The 21,687-nt window shown below is 50.9% G+C and overlaps 1 protein-coding gene across 12 annotated transcripts in view; it reads right to left on the reverse strand.

Annotated features, from left to right (window-relative positions):
* RASGEF1C (RasGEF domain family member 1C) overlaps window positions 1-21,687 on the reverse strand; it is an 80,062-nt gene that overhangs the window by 23,937 nt on the left and 34,438 nt on the right. For 7 of the 12 annotated variants that reach the window (XM_072728822.1, XM_072728825.1, XM_072728820.1 and 4 more), the window contains 4 exons: window positions 9,515-9,697; window positions 9,266-9,388; window positions 7,943-8,080; window positions 58-258 (listed from right to left, as the gene is read on the reverse strand). In XM_072728822.1, coding sequence (XP_072584923.1) covers window positions 58-258; window positions 7,943-8,080; window positions 9,266-9,388; window positions 9,515-9,697 — 645 coding nt within the window. Of the gene's footprint in view, window positions 1-57; window positions 259-7,942; window positions 8,081-9,265; window positions 9,389-9,514; window positions 9,698-12,225; window positions 12,345-21,687 lie in introns of all 12 variants that reach the window. The other 5 variants (XM_072728824.1, XM_072728817.1, XM_072728819.1 and 2 more) reach the window with 2 other exon arrangements.

Genomic DNA, 21,687 nt, shown 5'->3' on the forward strand with positions numbered 1-21,687 from the left:
TGGTTCTCAGCTGTCCTTGCCTCTGGGTCTGCTAGAGGATGGCACAGGCCTGCTCACCAGCTCCACATGGGTCAGCTGCTGGGCCAGAGTGTAGGGGTCACTGCAGATGCCAAGAAGCTCCCTGTGGATGGAGGCTGGCGGCTTGGTCCTGTAGGAGATGGGTTTGTCGGCACCCAGCACGCCTTCTGGGCCCTGGCCCTGAGCCGCCAGCTTCTGGTGCAGAGCCTGTAGGAGCTGATGCATCCTCTTTCGGTAGGCCTGGAGGAAGGTGGAAAGGGAGGAGCTCATGCCTCAAACCCATCTCCTCGCGTCTAGCGTCTGAGGCTCTGGGCCAGTTGGGATGTGAGCTGTGGCTAGGGGTGCCTGCTCCTGTCCCCACCCTGAAGCAGGATCAAGCCCAGGGCAGTGGGGAAAGGCTGCAGGATTACCAGAAGAGCCCATGCCAGGGAGGGTGACTCCCAGGGCTGCCCCAGTTCTCTGGGCTGTGGGGCAGGCTGGGGCGCGCCACCGGAGAGGCAGGGAGAGAGGAGGAAGGCATGAAATGGGCCCTGCCCCTGGTACTGGCTTTTTGCCCAGCTGTCATGGGGGTTCCCACCCAGGCCCTCCTCTCTCTTGACTTGGAGAGGCCTTCCTGACCAGTGACATAGCCCCATCTGTGCCCCGACAGTACTTGTTCAGGTCACCCTCTGTGACTTCCCTATAGGACCACCGTGGGAGATGACCAGGGCTGTTTACCACCTCACTAGAGTGGCAGCTCAGCAGGGGCAGGGAAGCCTGAGCGGCCCCCTCTGTGTCGGCAGATCGAGGCCTGGCTCTGGGCACACTGTAGTCCTTGAATAATCGCTCACACTGACAAAAGTATCTCACCGTGCAGCTGGCACGGATGCATTCTTGCTTTGGGCCACCCTGGATGGGGTGTGGTGACCTGGAGGGGCACCTGCCCTCCCACACCCACACCCTCCCTGGCATGGGCTCTATTTCCCCCTGGGGGACCCCTGTCTCCAAGAAAGACATCATCGGACATGGTTGTGTTTACTGAGCTTGACGCCCATGCTTCTAAGGGGTTGGTCAGTTGTCCACAGGAGAAACCCCCAAACTGGTCAGCAAATGCCCCCCGCCCCCAGAGGTTGATTCAAGCCCCACAAGCCAGGGGGAACTGGCTTGGGAGCAGTGGAAAGTGTCTGGGCCTGGCCTCCTGGCAATGATGAGCCATCAGGCAGGCAGGCGGGTGCCCAGTGGCCCCAGGGGCCTGGGAGGGTAACAGATGCTCAGGAGCTGGTGCGGCCGGATACCATTGGATAGAAGCGTCCTTTCTCAGGGCACCTGGGTGGCTCAGTGGTTGAGTGTCTGCCTTTGGCTCAGGTCATGATCCCGGGGTCCTAAGATCAAGTCCCACATCAGGCTCTCTGCATGGAGCCTGCTACCCCCTCTGCCTATATCTCTGCCTCTCACGAATAAATAAAGAAAATCTTAAAAAAAAAAAAAAAAAAGCGTGCTTTCTCATGCTGCTTTGAAACACATAAAAAATGCTTGCAGGTGGGGCATCTGGCTAGCTGGGCCAAGTGTGCATGGGAGGCCTCACTGCTTCCCCAAGCCCGACAGGGCTCCAGGGGGCCGGGAAGTCCAGCACTGTTGGTGCCCAGAGCTCCGGTGACCAAGGTGGCATCATCTGGCACTCTCGGAAGTGCTTCTTTGTCAAGGGGCCTCAGACAAGAGCCTTTGGGATACAGGAACCAGGACAGGAGGCTGCCAATCTCAACCAAACCCAAACCCTAAATCTTGCTCCCAGAGCCTTGGTGGGGGCAGGCCCACTGGACAGTATGTAGGTAAACTGAGGTCCAAGTCTTCCATCCGTCACCTGTGGAAGGAACAACTCTGCTGAGTCTGAGAGTGTGGTTGGCACATTGCCAGTCAGGTCCTCGTTTGCATGCTGGGAAAATAGGGAACTGAGTGCGTGCTGAGCCCCAGTGCCCACCCAGGCCCCATCTCTCTCCTCACTTGGGCGGCCACACTGCCATCATGTTCCCTCCTCCCCAATGCCCTGTCCTCCACCCTGGCCCATGTGGCCTCATTCATGGCCACCTTCTGAGGGAGGCATCCCCGGGCCCCCTCCCAGGTTGCACCTGCCTCCGGTCCCTCCTGCCTCAGGCTGTGGGCAGGCCTCTCTGCACCGTCCTTCCGCTGCCCTGACTCTGTGTAGCCCTCTGTTCCCTGCGGTCTGTCCCTGTCCCTAGGCGTGCTGCCTCATGTCCCAGTGTGTCACTCAGTGTCTGCGTGGACAGCATCCAGCTGAACAGATGCAGCCTCTCTGAGCTCTGGAGCCACTCGGCCATGGGGCCACCCCCACCCAGTGTGTGTGAGTGGACCTCTCACTCTCCTTGTCCTTGGTGGCCTCCTCCTGATTTTGCTTCCTGCCATTTCCGTGCTTTGTGTCTGTGGTATAGGCCATTGCTGTGTCCCTGTGGCTGCAGGAGGCCCTTGGGCCAGGGGGTGGGGTGGGCGCATTGTGCCAGCCTCTCCACTCCACTCTGCCACCAGAGCAGGTCTGTTGAAAATGCACATCTAACGTCTTCCTTAAAATGCCCCAGTGCCTTTGCAAAGACAGAAGCCCCATGGGGCTCAGGATTCCTGAAGTCAGCTCCGGCCACATTTGGTGGCCTCCACATGGCCCCTGCTACCCTTCTCAGTGCTCCAGGCACAGGCCCCTCCTGCTCCTCTCGCCTGAGACCCCGGCAGGGCCTGTGCAGCCTCTCCCTGCATGTTCCTCTCGTCCTTGGGACCTCAGAGAACCAGGCCTCCTTCAACCCTTGGCTGAGCGTGGATCAGGGGATCGTGTATCTCCTCTTTGCACTACCAGCTCCATGAAGATCAGACCAGGTCACTCTCTGCTCATCCCCAGCACAAAGGCCACGGGAAGGGCTCACACACATGTGCCGATTGGATGAATGTGGCCTTCACCTGCTTCTGGCTGGTCGGACTTGCCAGCGTAGACCGTGGAGCCCCTCTGAGGTCAGGGGCACACTGTGTTTATGTCTGTAGTTTGATAGAACCATGTGCTTACCCTCTTTTAAAAATACGCAGATAGGGGATCCCTGGGTAGCTCAAGCGGTTTGGCACCTGCCTTTGGCCCAGGGAGCGATCCTGGAGTCCCGGGATCGGGATCAGGTCCGCATCGGGCTCCCTGCAAGGAGCCTGCTTTTCCCTCTGCCTGTGTCTCTGCCTCTCTCTCTCTCTCTCTCTTTCTCTGTGTCTATCATGAATGAATGAATGAATGAATGAATGAATGAATAAATAAATAAATCTTTAAAAAAAACGCAGATAATTTCCCAAGACTTGTTTCTACTAAACCAGTACTCCGAATGATTATCATTTTCTGTTTCCTTTAGAATTTTTCCGGTGGTGTTCACCTCAAGCTTATCCGTTGGTTCTTTCCTGAATCTTCTATACCCCCTTTGAATATGGGGATGGCATTTATCCTTCTCTTTCACCTTCTCTCATTGTCTCAGGATTCCTACACCCTGGGAATCATGGATAGAAGCTGAGAGATCTAGGTACGTCTGAGCAGACCCAGAGACCTGGCTCTGAGGATGCTGAGGCTGCCCCTTGTCGCCATCAGGAATTCAGATTCCAGAGTACCGGGGCATGCCCAACGTGGGAGAGCCTTTCCCCTTGTAGCTCATGTGCATGCAATCCACGGAGCCACCTGCTGCATACATGAAGCTGGGTTTCAAGTGCAGGGGTCGTCCAGGGATGAAGGCTGTCGTTATCCAGCCTCTTCTCTGCCTGGACAGCCATGGGCCTCTATCTTTGAAGTTCTTGAAAATCCCACCTCAGTGAGCCCAGGAGACTTGCAGTGGGCTCAGCCCCCTCCTGTGTGGGCAGAAGCTCCTCACCTGCCAGTTATTTTCAGTGTCAGCTTTTGACCACCTGTGTCCTTGGGCGAGGGGGCCTCTGAGGGCAGCAGGGTCAGCCCAGCAGGTAGTCGTGGAAAGGGGACAGCAAGCCAGTCCCCCACAGGGCCCAGGGTACAGCTCTCCTGCAGCTGATCCAGTGGATGTGGCCAGGACACCAGTGTCCTCCTGTCTGGTCTCCCTTATTGGAGCTGGGACCTCGGAACCTTCCCTGGATTCCCATCCTCAGCCTCGGCACTGGCCTCCCTGAACCCAGACTACTGAGTCCAACCTACCAGTACCCCCTCCAAGGCTGGTTTCCCTGCCTCGCACAGGGTGGCCCTGAGCAGGTACACCTCGGTGCCACCGCCAGATGCTGGGGAAGCTTCCATGTTTGGTCATGGAGTAGGGCTTGTTCAGCTCCTCTCTGGCCTTTTGTTCCCAGGTGGTGGGTAGTGAAGGAAGGACATGGGGGTTCAGGAGTGGGGGCAGCAGATGCGAGAGGTGGTACTTTTTCTGGTCCTCTGATGAGGAAGCCCCCTTGGCCCCTGGCCCCATGCTGTTTACTCTTCTTCCCTGGGCCCCACTGTTATCTCATAGCCCTGATCACCCTCCCTCTTTATAGAAGGACATTTAGGGCTCAGAGAGGTCAAGTAACTTGCCCAAAGACACACAGCACTGAAAACACTCGGGCTCATTTCATTGACCTGCGCATGGCACTTTATATCATCTGACCCGATCCCTGTGTGAGAAATCTTTTACAGCAAAATGTTGAAATATTTTTGGAGCCAAAGATACAATGTTTAAAAATACTTTGGAGGGAGGGAGAAATGTGTGAAGGGATAGAAGGAGTGAATTTGGCAAAATGCTGATGATTGTTGAGCCTAGGTGATGAAATCACGGGAGTTAAGGGTTGTTTTTCTCTGTCTGTGTATGCTTGTAATGTTCCACAGTAAAAGCTTAAAAGTAGGCCCCAAACACCCGAATTTTGGAAACAATTTGTTCCTCATCACAGCTCACATATACCAAGTGCCAAAATAAGAGTGCACATGATGTCGGGGACTCTTTGCCAAAAAGTTATGTGGTGGCAACGGTTTTTCTCTGTTTTGCTGATGAAGAGACCAAAGCTCAGAGAGGTGAAGTGCCTTGCCCAAGGCCACACAGCTGTGGTTTGGGAGCCTGGATCCAAGTGAGCTCAGGCGGCCCCATCCAGACCTCATGCTCTGAGTCCTACTGGCCCTGCCTGATCAGACCAGCTCCTTTCTGGGTTGAGTCCTTGCTGTCCATGCTGGAAGGGGAGCCACCCACATTCCACCTGCAGCTTCCAGGGGAGGGGAGGCAGCATCCAGAGGATATCACTTTGGAGTGGCTGCTCTCTGTTAAGGGCGACTGGGCAACTTGGAGATCTCAAAGACACATGGAAGCGCCCCTGGCCTGGACCTGGGTGGGTGGGCCTGGGGCCAAGGAACCCTCATTCCAGCCCACAGTGCTCAGCACACCTGACTGGATCCCAGGTTAACAAATGAGCTTGTTCTCTGAACACCCACACCTGTTGGATGGCTGCCCTCAACAGCCCTTCCTAAGCCTCACTTCTCATCCACAGCGTGATTAGAAAGGATTTCCCAGCACAGCCCTGGTGGCAGGACTGACAGCTCCAAGGGGCTGGCAAGGAGGCCCTGTTTCTTTAGGAAACCAGGCAGGACTTAAACCATCCCTACCACCACAGCTGGAAGGGTAGGGTCTGCCTTTGAAATGGCTCCAGCACTGGCAGAGGCAGGCCTGACAAGGGTGGATGGTTCTGCCTTGTCTTGTGGATGGTTCAGATCTCATTCTGCTGAAGACCTCCTGGGGAGAGGGGCTCAAGCAGGAGACTCTCATCTCCTTGCACTCCTCATCCATCCACCCCTGCATCCACCCATCTGCTAGGGCCCATCTCTCCTTTTATATGATACCCACATCCTAATTTACTCATCTATTTTTCCTCCTTCCTTCCTAATGTTTGCCACTCACTCATCCACCCACCTATCCATCCCTCCACCCATTCATCCACTGACCCCCTCCCCCTCCCACCCAACTATCCATCTCTCCACCCATCCATCCATCTACCCACTCACTCACCCTCTCACCTACCCATTCATCCACTCACCTACCCAACCTTCTACCACCCACCCACCCATCCATTCATCTCTCCATCCATCCATCCATCTATCCATCCATCTACCTATCTATCCATCCATCCTTATTCACTCATCCATTCACCCACCATCCATCCATTCACCCATCCATTCATCTGTCCACTCATATATCTACCCATCCATCCACCTACCCATTCACCCTTATTCATCCATCCACCCATCCATTCTTATTCACCTATCTTTTTTTTCTTATTCACCTATCCACTCACCTACCCATCCATCCATTTACCCATCCACCCAACCATCCACTTCTTCATTCATCTACTCATCTATCCATCCATCCATTCATCCACCCATCCATTCATCTACTCATATCTACCCATCCATCCATTGACCCATCCATTCTTCCTTATTCATCCATCCACATACCCGTCCATCAATCCATTCTTATTCGTTCATCCTCTCAGCTACCGACCCATCTATCCATCTACTCATCCACCAATCCATCCTTATTCATCCATCCACTATCTATCCACCAATCCACCCATCCACCCATCCAACTATCCATCCACCCATCCATTCTTATTCACCATCCACTCATCCATTCTTATTCATCCATCAACTCATCCATCCATCCATCCATCCATCCATCTATCCCTCCCTCCTTCCCTCCCCACTCATCAATTTTTCCACATCCACTCATACCAAATATCCATCTTCCTATCAGAATATCCAAACATCTATCTTCCCCCCTCTACCCATCCATCAAAGTAGCTAACTATCCATCCAGTCAGCCAGCATACCCTCCCTGCTTCTAATCCATCCTTGATTTATCCAATCATTGAGTCTTCTCTGACCCTATATCCTGCTGCATCCTAAGCCAAGTGTCAGGATCCCCAAGGGGATTAGGGGATGCAGAGGAGGAGGAGTAGGGAGGAGGTGGAGAAAGGGGTGGAGAAGAAAGAAGGAGGAGGAGATGGAGGAGGAAGAGATGACTCTCATCTCACTGAGCCCTCAGAGTGGCTAAGTCACTTGTTTGCTATGTGAAGTGGCCCATAGGCAAGGCCTCCTTCCCTGAGCCTGTTAGGCTATGGGCTTTATGGCTCCCTATTGCCCATCCTGCCTTGGCAGTTTTCCTTTGTTTCACAAGCACCTGGCTCTGTCACATCTGACCCACTTTGAGGCACATGACTAGCTACCAGCTTGCCACATTCAGCGTCCTCCCAGGGCAACTGACCTGCATCCTCCAAACCCCACCCCCCCGCCGTGTTCTGTCCTAGGGAACACATCAGTGCTGGCCACTGGAGCACTGCTGGAGAATTGTTCTGGAGATTCTACTACATTTGCTTCTTCTGACTGTGCCAGGAGACCTCCCTCTGCTTCACAGGTTCCTGCTCTGTATTCTGACCCTTACCCTGAGATGGGGGGATCTTTGTCCTCCTTATACCTTTAAGGGTCTTCCCCCCAGAGTAATACAGCTGGGAGAACAGGGTAGAGTGGGGTACAGAGGCACCTGATGCCCACTACACTGGCTGTCTTCCAAGCGACTAGAGTACTAGGGTGGTACCTTGGGATGTGGTTTTGGCCACAGGGGGGCCCCCTCTTTCTTCCTCTGCCCCAACCTAGGCTCTCCAGGCCAGCCTAATGGGTCACTGACCAATGGGCCTGATCACAAGAGCCCGTGAGTAGGTCCTTCCTTGCTTGCCATCTGATGACATGTATGAGTGCGGGGGAGGAGAGAGGCCTGGTTTCCCTGCCAGCTCTGCAGGCCTAATTTCCTGATGGAGAAAAGGGCTGATTTTACAGGGGCTGCAGGGTACAGATGAGAAGATGAGGGAAGGCCCTGAGGCTGGCCCCAGGAACAGGCTTGTCTGCAGGGGTGCAGACAGGTGTGGGACTTGTGCTAGGTTTGCCTACCTCATCACAGGGGGCAATGCGGCCCATCACATCCTTCAGGTGCCCAATGGTCGACTCCTCCTGGAAGTCCCGTGGGAATGTCTCCGTCCATTCGGCCAGCAACTGGAGCAGTTTGGGGCCAAACTTCTGGACCCGGGCCTGCAAGCCAAGCCAAGGAGCATCCTCACAAGGTGAAGGGTGCCTAGAGGCAGGACCCCATCAGCTAGCGCATTGGCCACTCACTGTGCATCCTTAGCTGGGGTTGGGCTACTAGGGCAGTGCCTCTGGTAGCCAAAGGAGGTGTGCCTTGTGCCTTCTCTGGGTCAGGTGACAGGGACATGACATAGGGATGGGGGCTGACCACATGGGGGAACAGCCAGGGACAGACACATTTGGGGCAGTATCCTCTGTTGTGTTTGCCTGCTGGGCATTCCATCTCCCTTTCTGTGATAGTAACATCTCAGCTTGCTTTGGGGGTTTCCATCTCCCTCATCCCCAGCCCTTGGGGTTCAGGTGCAGCTGACCTTGCCCCAGGTCCCCTGGCATGGGCCCAGATCAGTGCTGGTCAAAGAGTACATGGTACACTCCCCAACCTGAACAGTGATTGGTTCACAGATGAACATGTCTCCTAAGCTAAGCCAATGAGATCGGGACTTGCATTGGAACCTGTTTAGAACGGGGCTTGCTCTTGCCATTGAATTGGGAAGAGTAGGTGGTGAGCCTGGAGTGACAGAGGCCACCTGTCATTGTGTGAGGAGAACCTGCCCAAGTGAGGGTGAGGCCGGCCCAGAAAAAAACAGAGCAGAGGGTTGGAGGGAGAAAGACCACATTTCCATCGGGGTCATTTGAGCCCCCAGGAGCTAGTGGTACTTGAGACTTTGCAGTTCCATGAGCTAGTAAAGTCCTTTCATCTTAGGCCAGTTGAAGTTGGGTTTCTATCACAATAGCAGCAGAGCTCGATCGACATACTTATAAATAGAGATTCACATCTATACCTATTCACATATATACCTATAAATAGAGAATATGGGGAACCTATAGAGGAGGGCAGGGTGGAACAGAGTGTGCAGAGGGCAGAAAGCACAGCAGATGCTGCAGGGCCATCCCAGATGGCAAGGGTCCTACTGGTGGGGCTCTGGGCATGGTGTGAGCTCAGGGGCTCTCACAGGGCTTAATGGTTTCAACTCTGTCCCTTCTAGCTCTGGGCCTCAGACATATCAGAAGCCCCCTGTGGGCTCCTCCTCAGGAGAATGGAGATAATCACTACCACTCCAAGAGGCTGATGCATGAGGGCATGTCAGGGGCATGTCTATCTACTCACGGGCCTCCTGCCCTGCCTCTTACCTTGTCCAGCACTGGCTGGTCCAGCTGTTGCTGCTCAATGCACAGGTGGCAGACTCGGGCCAGGAGCTCCTGGGGCTCGATAAAAAGGCGGGAGCTCAGAAGGAAGGTGAAGATGTAGGCTTTCTAGGGGAACACAGAGAAAGCAGCATGTACTCACAAGACCAGCCCCAGCCCTACTGTCTCCCCCATGCCTGGTGGAAGGGAGCCCACTCCCTGGTGCCCTTCCTCCCCGCCGGGTAGGTCACCCACCTCAGGGTAGTAGTCAGTCGTGGGCACCAGGTGCTGGATCAGGGTGTCCAGGGAGGCTGACAAGGGAGCTCCATCCAGGAGGGATTGCCCGGCCGGCTCGCCATCTGTGGGCTCGGTGTGGGGTGGGCCAAGACTGCCTGGAGTGACCATGTCAGAGGTGTTCAGGGTCCGGGGCATGCCTGTCTGCAGTAAGAGGAGCAGTTGAGGCACACCTGCGCTGGGACCCGCTGGTTCCTCTGGGCTCCTGGCTCGGTGGTCATTCCTCCTGGTTTGATGCCTATCCAAACCTAGTGATCACTTCCTGGGAGGGCTGCTGGGGATCCCTCCCCCACAGCCTAGCATCCCTCAGGAACCAACCCTCCTCTACTCTTTGTCCAAGCCACTTAGGGACTGACTCTTTCCACTCCTACCCCTGGGGAAGGTGGTTTTTGACAAGGCTTAGATAATTAGCACATTGCCCCTGCCCCTGGCCACAAAAACTCTTAGTTCAGGACTGGGCCTAATCCCAACTGGAGGGTTCAGATGGCACCCTGGTGGAAGCTCTCTTCCACCTTGGGGTCCCTGAGCTGGAAGAATGGCACTCTTGGGGCCATCTTGGCTCACAGAGCACCAGGGATGTGGGCATACTCCTGAGTTCGTTGGGTGAGGACCTGCACACTGTTGTGTGGGCTTTTCCATTGAGTGAACCTGTGTAAACTGGGACTCTTGCAGGCACCCCTCCATAGCCTGGCATTCTAGGCTCTTTGTGGTTCAGACCCATTGACTCATTCAGCTGTCTCCCGCATGGGAAGGCTCTCCCACCGTGTCCACACCTCCATCCCTCTGGACTTGGCTGAAACGCCACCTCCTCCTTGATGAAGCCTTCCCTTTCTTCCCTACAGTAACCCTGACGCAGGCTGGGCCCGACCCCCAGTGGGTGTCACCAGATTCTCCTTGTTGGCATTGGGGGCAGTGGACATACGGCTTGTGGTGCCGGGGGCAGAGGAAAGCCCCCATAAGTGTTTGTATGGTGACGTCTCCACCCGAATCTCCTCCCCCGGGGGCTCGGGGCACATGCTCTGAGCGGACAGTGAGTCAAGGGTCTGGCTCACAGCAGCTGCCCATCCATGCATGTGCCCTGGACCTGTGTTTCCTCGGCCAGGTTCTGCATATCGCTGAGTGCAAGTCTCCCTGAACTAAGCCTTCAAGGTGCTCATGGCGGTGAGTCCTGGCCAAGCCTACGTCTGTTTTACCACCATTCCCCAGGCCAGACATTGAAGTCACCCCCACCTTCTTAACTATGGAGTCCCACAGGCTCACTACCAGGACCTTCCAGGGGACAGAGTCTCCCCATCACCCTGCTCACCCAGCCTGTGCTGTGCCCATAACAGATGGGGACCCAGGCCCATTTCTGTCTGTCTCCTGTTACCTCTGGGTTATCTGTCCCTGAAAGTAGAGTCAGGATGTGCAGAGTCAGAGCTGATGTTGGGGGGATTGGAAGAGGCCCCCAAGGGTGGCTTGGGAACCAGTGTGGATGGCAGCCTGCCCAGCCCTGGCCCCGGCAACAGTGACAACTTTATTTTCACCTCCCTAGCAGCGCTGGAAGTATTCCATTCTTAGCTGATGAAACTATAAAATGTCACAAAACCACCTCCTGCCAACCCGGTGGGGAGGCTGCCGTGCACTTGGGCACACAGGGGGCTGCTTGTGCCCGCTGGGGAGTGCTGGGCAGCTCTGGAGTGGGCGCCAGCTCTGCATCGTGCCCATGGCCCTGTGTGGGAGCCTCACTCCACAAGAAAGAACACACATGGGGCTGGCAAAGTGTGGTGCCTCCTCCTGGATACCAGGCACCTTTTCCCTGCAGTGTTGGGGCTGCCCTGGATCCCAGCCCAATTTTCACAAAGATGAGCCAATAGCGTGGGTGAAGGTGATTCTGGAAACCTCTCTGCAGGACAGGGTGGTCTACCAGACAGTGTGGGAGAAGCCTTCCTGGGGGAGGCCAGGATGCTACCTCGTCAAGAGATGAGCTGGGAAGCACCCAGAACACCTTCAGGCGTGGCGTGCCACCGGGCCTGGATGTGGAATGTTGGGCACATGGGGAGGGAGGTGGGCTCAGACTCAGCTCTGCTCTGGGACAATAGGCTAGAGGCTGGAGTGGGGCTGGAGACCAGACCATCATGATCCACAGGGATGTCCAGAATGGACAGGTTGCCAGTGTCACCCCTCTGACCTCCAGCCACCCACTGTGTCCCCAACTGAGTCTCCTGGACAGTTTCTTGCTACAGTCTCTGGGTGCCTCCCTCCCTTGGCTATTGTGTGGAGTGGCACTGTTCTAGGTACTGTGGACCGAGCCCACTTTCTCAGAGCCGGTGGAGGAAGGCAGACAAGAAGCAGGCCAATGTGTGCAGACAGACTGTTCTGCTGAGGCACGTGCTCCACAGGGTGTGCCCAGGCGAGGGGAGAGGTGGGTAATGGCTCCCTTTATAGAGAGGGTAGGTGAAGTCAGAGCTGTGGTCAAGGCCCACCAGTCTTCCAGCCCCTTCCTGCAGGTGTGCTGGTATGCACCAGGCTGTGGGAACCCACCCCCGGCCTCCACGCGGGGACCCCTAGAGGCACAAACCAGCCTCCTCCTTCCTCCAGTAAGGGCTCCAGGCACTGCCTGAAGCACAGAGAAGGGTTGGGGCAGGCGTGGTGCCGTCTGTGCTCAGAACTGAGGACAGGAGACAGTTTACCTAGAGACTCAGCCGTCAGGCCCGGGGGCTCAGCGTGCACAAGAGCTCAGTCCAGCTGGGGGCGACATGCTGTGATCATGGGAGTGCATGCTTGGGTGGCAGGAGCCAGGCTGTGCATCCTGCAGAGACAGTAGCCAGTGATTAAGTCAGGGGTCAGGGAGAGTGCAGGGTGCTGGGGTATCACATGCTCATGTACAAAACACAGCCACGTGAAGAGCGAGTGCCCCATGTGCCCCTGTCCCATAAGGAGCTGCTTGTATTCACCTCCTGTCCATTCTTCCAGAGCTGCTTCATGCAAAGACAAAGAACTAGAAATACATATTCCCCCCTCTGTCTTCATCAGCATATTGTACACATTCTCCTGTGCTCTCTTCCCTGACAATGCATTTGGGGGATCTTTCTTTCTTTCTTCTTTCTTTCTTTCTTTCTTTCTTTCTTTCTTTCTTTCTTTCTTTCTTTCTTCTTTCTTTCTTTCTTTCTTTCTTTCTTTCTTCTTTTCTTTCTTTTTAAAGATTTTATTTATTTATTCATGAGAGACACAGAGAGAGAGAGAGAGAAAGAGAGGCAGAGACACAGGCAGAGGGAGAAGCAGGCTCCATGCAGGGAGCCCGATGTGGGACTTGATCCCGGGTCTCCAGGATCGCGCCCTGGGCTGAAGGCAGGCGCTCAACCACTGAGCCACCCAGGGATCCCTGAGGGATCTTTCCATAGCAGGGCAGAGTGTCTTTGCTTTATTTATTTGTTTCTTTGTTTGTTTGTTTATTTAAACTGTCCCATGGTATTCTATGGTTTGGACGTCCAGGGGTAATTTTTAAAAGCAATGATGGAGCAACTCAAGTGTCCACCGACAGGTGAATGGATAAACAAAATGTGGACTATCCTTACAATGGAATATTGTTCAGCCTTAACAAGGAATGGAATTGTGACACGTGCAACACCATGGATGAGGCTTGAGGGGAGTACGCAAAATGCGACAGGCCAGCTATAAATTGACGAATGCTGAGTGATTCCATGGAGATGAAGCACTATAATAGTCCTGTTCATAGAGACAAGGAGTTGGAATGGGGGCTGGGGGGCTGGGGGTGGGGGAGTTAGTGTTTAACAGAGACAGACTTCCAGTTTTGCAAGCTGCCAAGGGTTATGGGGATGGACGGTGGGGATGGCTGCTAAGCAGTATGAATACATTTAACGCCACTGAACTGTACCCTTAAAAATGGCTAAAATGGGGGCACCTGGGTGGCTCAGTGGTTGAGCGTCTGCCTTAGGCTCAGGGCATGATCCCAGGGTCCTGGGATCGAGTCCCGCATTGGGTTCCCTGCAATCCAGGGTGCCACAGATGATGAACGAAAGATGACGTGAGGATGCTGTTACACATCTGTTAGTGGGGTGTCTGCTGCCATTGGGGTGGTGGTGAAGACGGCTCAGTGGTACAGGAGGGAGTACTGTGCACAGAGCTCGATCTGTTTACTGGAGCAGAGAAGACTACAGTGGGGCACTGAAATGGGCGTCATTGATGTGCATCCCCGCTACCCTGTCGGTCCGGTTGTTGTGACTTTGTGTCATTCCTTCGAACTCAGTCATCAAAGTCATGATGATGACAGGCCCCAGGAACACCTGGACGGATCCCAGGGCCCTGTGTGGGGATATGGTTCGGGTCAGGGGCGTGTCCACCCTGTGACAAGGTCCCTGACGGGGCTGGTACACATCCAAGAGGCACCAAGCCACTCTGCAGCTGGAACTGCCAAGCCCAGTCTCTGACCTGTCCAGTGCAGGTTCTCTTGCCCCAAGACAAGCCACTCACCGGGCCTAAGCACGCACTGGACCTGCCCACCGCCTCCCAGACGCTAGGCCTCAGGCCAGCCTAGGTCTTCCCGCACTGTGTGTGGTCTAAGAGGGGCCTGGCCGCACTCACTGCTATGCCCTTGGGGCAACCCCACCCTCGGCCTGACATAGTGGGTGCTCAGTGTGTGATGTTCAAGTGACTCAGCGATGCTCAGTGTGTGAGGAGAGAAGCTTGCGCTGGCTGGCCTTGGGGTCCCTGTGGCAACCTCTTGGGACAGGCCAGCCCTTGCACACAGGGCATTTGGGCTGTGGGCATCAGCCTCAAGTGCTGCGTCTCTTTCCCAGCCCAGACCCCGGCTCTGGACCCAAGGCCACCACCCCTGGGGCCTCCAGCTGTCAGGTCTGCGTCCTCCGTGTACATTGCCTTTCCCTGTGGCCAGAACACCAGGCTTTTGCTGGGGGGAATGACCATGCCCTCTGCTGAATATGGCAGGGGTGCTGAGACCCACAGGGAGGCACCACCCTCACCTGGCCAGGGGCAGGCACCGACCCAGGCTGGGCCCATCAGGCGCTGCTACCCTGAAAAATGTACCCGAAGGGGGCCCAACCTGAAGATGCCTGACCCCTGCAGGCAGGAGTTGGTTTCTGAGGCCCAGCTTCCCCTTCCTACGCATGTGCTTCTGCCTTGGTTTCCCTGCTCCTGTTCCCTACTCCTGCTGCCCGGCCCCCACCCATCAGGTGCATCTGTCTCCTGTGTGTAGGTCTCCAGGCCTGGCATCTGGGTGTCCTGGGGCTCCCACCACAGTCACACAGGTGGCCAGGCTGTGTTGTGTCAGGGGGGAGCGGGCCCCCTGGGAAAACCACCCTGCAGCTGAGCACCCTTCCTTCTGGAGTTGTGCTCAGTCAGACCCTGAGACCACCTGCCGTCGGGGTCTAGGGTAGGACAACTTTTTGGGGCTGTGTGGTCCAAGCCTAACTCCTGTATGGGAGTATGGGAGACAGGGGGAAATGTCTGCAGGGACAAGGATTGGACCAGGTGGGATTAGAAGGAAGGTACAGACCTAGACGATAACCTTTCTTTCATTCCCCAACTTTTGACAGAGATGTGTGTACCCAATATCTAACTCTCCTCTTCACTGGAAAACACAAAAGCTGACCTGGCAAGAGGATGGCAATGGCCCTGTGGTGCTCTATGTTCATCCCCCATCCCCCAGTGTGAGGTTCTTAGAGAGAGGCCAGAGCTGTGGCCACAAAAAAAAGTACAGTCCACTGGGCTCCTGGGAGGCTGAACACATGCTCAGATCTTCCAAGTTTAAGGAATGCTAGGACTCCTGACTTGTATGCTTGGTATTCTGATTTTATTTATTATTTTGTTTTTCTTGGGGTGGTGTGGAGCAGAGGGAGAGGGAGAGAGAATCTTAAGCAGACTCCACACCCAAAGCCCAAAGGAGCCCGAAGCAGGGCTTGATCTCACAACCCTGAGATCACAACCTGAGTGGAAATCAAGAATCAGACACTCCACTGACTGAGCCACCCAGTAGCCCCAGGTACTCTGATTTTAAAGGTGGCAATTAAACCTATTTAAAGAAAGAAAAAAAAAAAAAAAGAAAGAAAAAAGCCACCATGAGGGCCACACAGTGAGACAAAAGCATATTTAGAAACAATATCTTTAGCTCCCAGTCTGCAACCACCACTCTGTTGTCACAGTCCCCAGTAGTGTTGGTTGGCATTAAAAAAATCTGTAAACCCGATGTTTCTAGCAGCAATGGCCACAATAGCCAAACTGTGGAAGGAGCCTCGGTGTCCATGGAAAGATGAATGGGTAAAGAAGATGTGGTCTATGTATACAATGGAATATTCCTCAGCCATTAGAAACGACAAATACCCACCATTTGCTTCGACGTGGATGGAACTGGAGGGTATTATGCTGAGTGAAGTAAGTCAGTCGGAGAAGGACAAACAGTGTATGTTCTCATTCATTTGGGGAATATAAATAATAGTGAAAGGGAATATAAAGGAAGGGAAAAGAAATGTTGGGAAATATCAGGAAGGGAGACAGAACATAAAGACTCCTAACTCTGGGAAACGAACTAGGGGTGGTGGAAGGGGAGGAGGGCGGGTGTTGGAGGGGAATGGGTGACGGGCACTGAGGAGGACACTTGACGGGATGAGCACTGGGTGTTTTTCTGTATGTTGGTAAATTGAACACCAATAAAAATTAATTTTAAAAAAATCTGTAAAAAATGGAAAGCCATAGAACCTATGGAAGAAAAGCATGCAACTGGGCAGCAAAGCGTGTCTTGGGGCTTGAAGAGGAGATGTGCTCTCAGGCACCTCTGGGGGCTGGGTCGGGTCCAGCTGAAGGGACAGAGACAAAGATGTTCCTAGAGGATGGCTCTTTGCTTCTTGAAGAGTCTCCTGGGCTTTTCAAGTGCCTTCACGTGCTAAGAAAAGGAATATTCCCTCCTCTTCGGTTTAGGGAGAAGAGTCACGAGATTAAGTGCATAAAGAGCCCAGCATCATGCCTGCCATGGAGATGAAGGGGCCACCACGACCAATCCTCCCAAGGGCCCTGGAACCACAACACAGGGCGTCATTCCAACTGCTCATGGCGCTCTGTGCCAGAACAACTTGTCACCTGGGTTCCTGCGATGTTTCCAAGCTGGCTGTGGCCTAGATGGCCCTTTCCCCTGCTCATCCAGTCCTGTGGCCACTGGGCCTTTGAGAGCAGCTATGAATGGCTGCCAATTTAGCCATGTGGGCTAACATATGGCCACAACTCCAAATCGGAGCCTTCTGCCTTTGCCTTAGTATGTAGCAGATTGTGCACATCTATACATCTCATCCCATCAGCCCCTCACTGTTACATCTTTTTAAAAAATCCTGGGAAACTATATGCTTAACATAAAATTTACCATTTTACCTATTTTCAAGGGTACTCCTCAGTGGCATTAAGAACACTCACATTGTTGTGCAAACATCATCACTACCCACCTCCAGAATCTTTTCATCTTCCCCAACTAAAACCCCACATCCATGAAGCAATAATGCCCTGTTCTCCCCTCCTCCCAGCCCCTGGCAAGCACCGTTCTACTTTCTGTCTCTGAATGTGACTATTCTAGGTCCTCGTATAAGCAGAACCATGTAGTATTTGTCTTTTTGTGACTGGCTTATTTCACTCCACATAATGTCCTCAAGGTTTATCCATGCTGCAGCGTGTGCCAGAATGTCCTTCCTTTTTTCAAGACTGAATCATATGGTGTGCACGTGCACACGCATACACACTGCATGTTTTCTCTATTCCTTCATCCACCAGTGGGTATTTGAGTAGTTTCTACCTTTGTCATACTGTTTTCCACAGCAGCTGCACTATTTCTCATTCCTTCTGATAATGGAAAGGGATTCCAATTTCTCCACACTGAGGCCCCTTCTGCTTTTTGTTTTGTTTTGTTTTGTTTTTTTGATAGCAGCCATCCATCAGGGTGGGAAGTGGTATCTCATTGTGAACCTTGATTGTGATTTTGTGTTTTGCTAGTGACTGGTGATGGTGGGCATCTTCTCATGCTCATTGGCCATTTGTATATATAACCTTTGGAGAATGGTCTATGCAAACTCCTGGCTCATTTTTGAATTGACCAAGGTTTGAAACTTTGTTTTCTTTCAGAAATTTTATAGTTTGTGGTCTTATCTTTAGGTCTTTAATAATCTATTTTCATTTTTGTATGTGGTATTAGGTAGGGGTCCAACTTCATTATCTTACATGTGGATATCCAGTTTTCCCAGCACCATTTATTGAAAGCAGTGTCCTTTCTCCACTGAATGGTCTTGTTGAAAATCATTTGACTCAATATACAGGGTTTGTTTCTGGGTTCTCTATTCCATTCCATTGGCCCATATGCCTGTCTCTATGCCGGGACCACACTATTTTGATGACTGTAGTTTTGTAGTAAACCAGGAAGTGCAATTCCTCCAACTTTGTTCTTTTTTTGAGATCATTGTGGCTGTTCAGAGTCCTTTGAGATTCCTTATGAATTTCAGGATAGAGGCTTCTATTTCTGCAAAAACACCATTGGAATTTTGATAGAAATTGCATTAAATTTGCAGATTGCTTTGAATAGTACTGACATCTTAACGAAATTAAACCTCCAATCCACAAATACGGGGTATCTTTCCATATTTATTTGTGTCTTCTCTCATTTCTTTCAGCCATGTTTTATACTTTTCACTGTATAAGTCTTTTGTTTTCTGGGCTAAGTTGATTCCTAACTATAAATCCCTAAGTCTATTCTTTTTGAAACTATTGTAAGTGGGGTTGCTTTCCTAATTTCCCTTTTTGATTGTTCATTGTTAGTGTGTAGAAACACAACTGGTTTTTTTGGGTGTTGATTTTGTATCTTGCTATTTTGCTAAATGAATGTGAATTATTAGTCCAATAGGGGTGTGTGTGTGTGTGTATGTGTGTGCATGTGTGTGACAGTGTGGTGTGTGTTTAGGGTTTTCTACATATAAGATCATATCATCTGCAAAGAACTAATTTTACTTCTTCCTTTCTGACTTGACTGCCTTTATTTTTTGTTTTTTTGTGCTGACTAGAACTTCTAGAGTTAGATGCTTAACCAACTGAGCCATCCAGGTGCCCCTGAACTTTTTATTAATATATGATACCCTTCCTTGTCTCTTGTAACCATTTTTGATTTAAAGTCTATTTTTTATTATTATAGCCACCCCACTCTCTTTTAGTTACCACTTACATGGAATATCTTTTAATTCTTTGGATTTTTGGATATAAGCTGAGTCTCTTATAGACATTGTATAGTTTAATAAGGTTTAAGAAATCCAGTCTGCCAATCTCCGTCCACGCAATTGGAGAATTTAATCCATTTACATTTATTTATTTATTTATGTACGTATGTATGTATTTATTTAAAGATTATATTTATTCATGAGAGACACATGGGCTCTGGCCTTTTAAGTCCCCTGGAATCCTCTTCAACCAGTACAGACTGCAGAGAGAGAGGTAGAGACACAGGCAGAGGGAAAAACAGGCTCCCTGTGGGAAGCCCAAAGCGGGACTTGATCCCAGAACCCCGAGATCATGACCTGAGCCAAAGGAAGATGCTCAGCCACTGAGCCACTCAGGCATCCCTCCACTTACATTTAAATAACCAAGGAGGGATTTACTTTTCCCATTTTGTTATTTTTACTACATATCTTAGCTTTTTGTCCCTCACTTCCTGCATTACTGTCTTCCTTTGTGTTTAGATAATTTTACAGTAAAACATTTAAATCATTTTCTTTGCTTTTTGTGTATATTCTATAGCTATTTTCTTTGTGATTACCATGGGGTTGACATTTCATATTTTGAAGTTATGACACTCCAGTTTGAATATCAATAGCATAAAGAAACACTGCCTTGCCTCATTTCACTTATTGATGCCACAAAATCATATCTTTATGCAGCATGTGTCTAAAAACATAGACTAGTGATTATTTTTTTAACAAAAGAATCTCTATAAAAATCTCTATAAAATCATAGAGAAAGCAAAAGGCGGAGTAACAAATCAAAGTTATCATAATACAGGCTTTTATAACTAACTGCCCATGTATCTATCTTTACCAGAGATCTTTATTTCTTCATATGGCATCAAGTTACTAACTAGTATCCTTTCATTTCAACCTGAAGGACTCCCTTTGGTATTTATGGTAGGGCGGGTCTAGTGGCAATGAACTCCCTCAGCTTTTGAGAATGTCTCAATTTTCCCCTCATATTTTAAGTACAGTTTTGCTGCATAGAGGGTTCTTTTTTTACTTTTGACAGTCTGAATATATCACCCAATTGCCTTCTGGCCTCCAAGGTTTCTGATAAGGAATATGCTGATAATATTATTGAGGATTCCTTGTATGTGACAAATCACTTTACTCTTGCTGTTTTCAAGATTTTGTCTTTCAACAGTCTTATTATAATGTATTTCAGTGTGGGTCTCTTTGAGTTTATCCTACTCGGAATTTGTTGAGCCTCTTGCATGTTTATATTCAGGTTTTTCATACATTCTGCCCTTTCTCTCTGTTCTCTTTCTGGGACTCTCACAACATGTGTGTTGGTCTGCTTAATGGTATCCCACAGATCCCTTCAGTTTTGTTCATTTTTCTTCAATCTTTTTTCCCCTGTTCCTCAGAATCAATCATTTCAATGGTCCCATCTTCAAGTTCACTGATTTTTCTATCTGCTCAAATCTGTTTTTGGAAACTTCTAGTGAATTTCTCATTTCAGGTATTGTATTTTTCTGCTCTAAAATTTCCTTTCAGGGATCCCTGGGTGGCGCAGCGGTTTGGCGCCTGCCTTTGGCCCAGGGCGCGATCCTGGAGACCCGGGATCGAGTCCCACATCAGGCTCCCGGTGCATGGAGCCTGCTTCTCCCTCCGCCTGTGTCTCTGCCTCTCTCTCTCTCTCTCTCTGTGACTATCATAAATTAAAAAAAAAAAATTAAAAAAAATAAAATAAAATTTCCTTTCAGTTCCTTTTTATGCTATTTATCTCTTTATTGATATTTATATTTTGTTCATATATAGTTTTCCTGACTATCTGACTTTAACTTTAGCTCTCTGAACATCCTTAAGATAGTTGTTTTAAAGTATTTGCATAGTAAATTCATCACCTCATCTTTCTAGGGATAGTCTCTTTTACTGTTTATTGTAGGTCTTGTGATTTGTTGTTGAAAATAGAATGTTTGAATCTTATAATGTAGTAACTCTAGAAATCATATTTCTGCAGCATTTTCTGTTTTCTTTTTTTTTTTTTAATTGCTTTAAGGTACCTTCTGTCCCAGGATCAGACTGAGGTATAAATTTAAGGTCCTTTATAGGTCTTCTCTGAGCCTACACCTTTCTCTGGGCATGTGAAGTGACTTTCTAAATTTCCCTGTATACAGGGTTGCTTTTGAATATCCTAGTCCTTAAATGTCTGGCTTCCAAAAGGGAAAAATGAAGAGGGAAAGTAACAGGTTCTGGCTCTTTAAGTCCCCTAGAATCCTCTTCAACCAGTACAGATTGCAGCAATGGTGGCCTGCCTCCGTCTGCACCTCTGTGATCAGAAACAGCAATAAGCATCAGAACACAGATTCCCCAGTACTTGCAGGACAAGGCCCTTATTGCCCACCTTGGTTCTACTAGCTGTGGATAAGCTACTCCAGGAACATATGCATGGCTGTCTGTTCAGAGGCTGGGGTGGTGGTGGTGGTAGTGGATGGGTAGCTGCTACTGTGTTAAGAGCTGAAACTGACTAAATTAATGAAATTTTCCAAGGCTTCTTATGGAAGTTGAAAGTCCAGAATAGGTTCCCGAGTTCTAAAATGGTTACATCAGATGGATTGTGCTGGTTCAGCTGATGGTGAAGACTTGGTGCTTCCTGCTCCACTGTCTTTCCTGATAACTCTCCTCTCCCCATTGTATCTTTAACTGGATATTGCTATTGGATTTTATATGTGGATCTTTTATTTTAAGGTTTTATTCATTTATTCATGAGAGATACAGAGAGAGGCAGAGACACGAGTAGAAGGAGAAGCAGGCTCCCTGCAGGGAGCCTGATGCAGGACTCGATCCCAGGACCCTGGGATCACGCCCTGAGCCAAAGGCAGATGCTTAACCATAGAGCCACCCAGGTGCCCTATATGTGGATTTTAA

This window comes from Vulpes vulpes, chromosome 12, assembly GCF_048418805.1.
Source record: "Vulpes vulpes isolate BD-2025 chromosome 12, VulVul3, whole genome shotgun sequence".
In the NCBI taxonomy this organism is placed as follows: Eukaryota; Metazoa; Chordata; class Mammalia; order Carnivora; family Canidae; genus Vulpes; species Vulpes vulpes.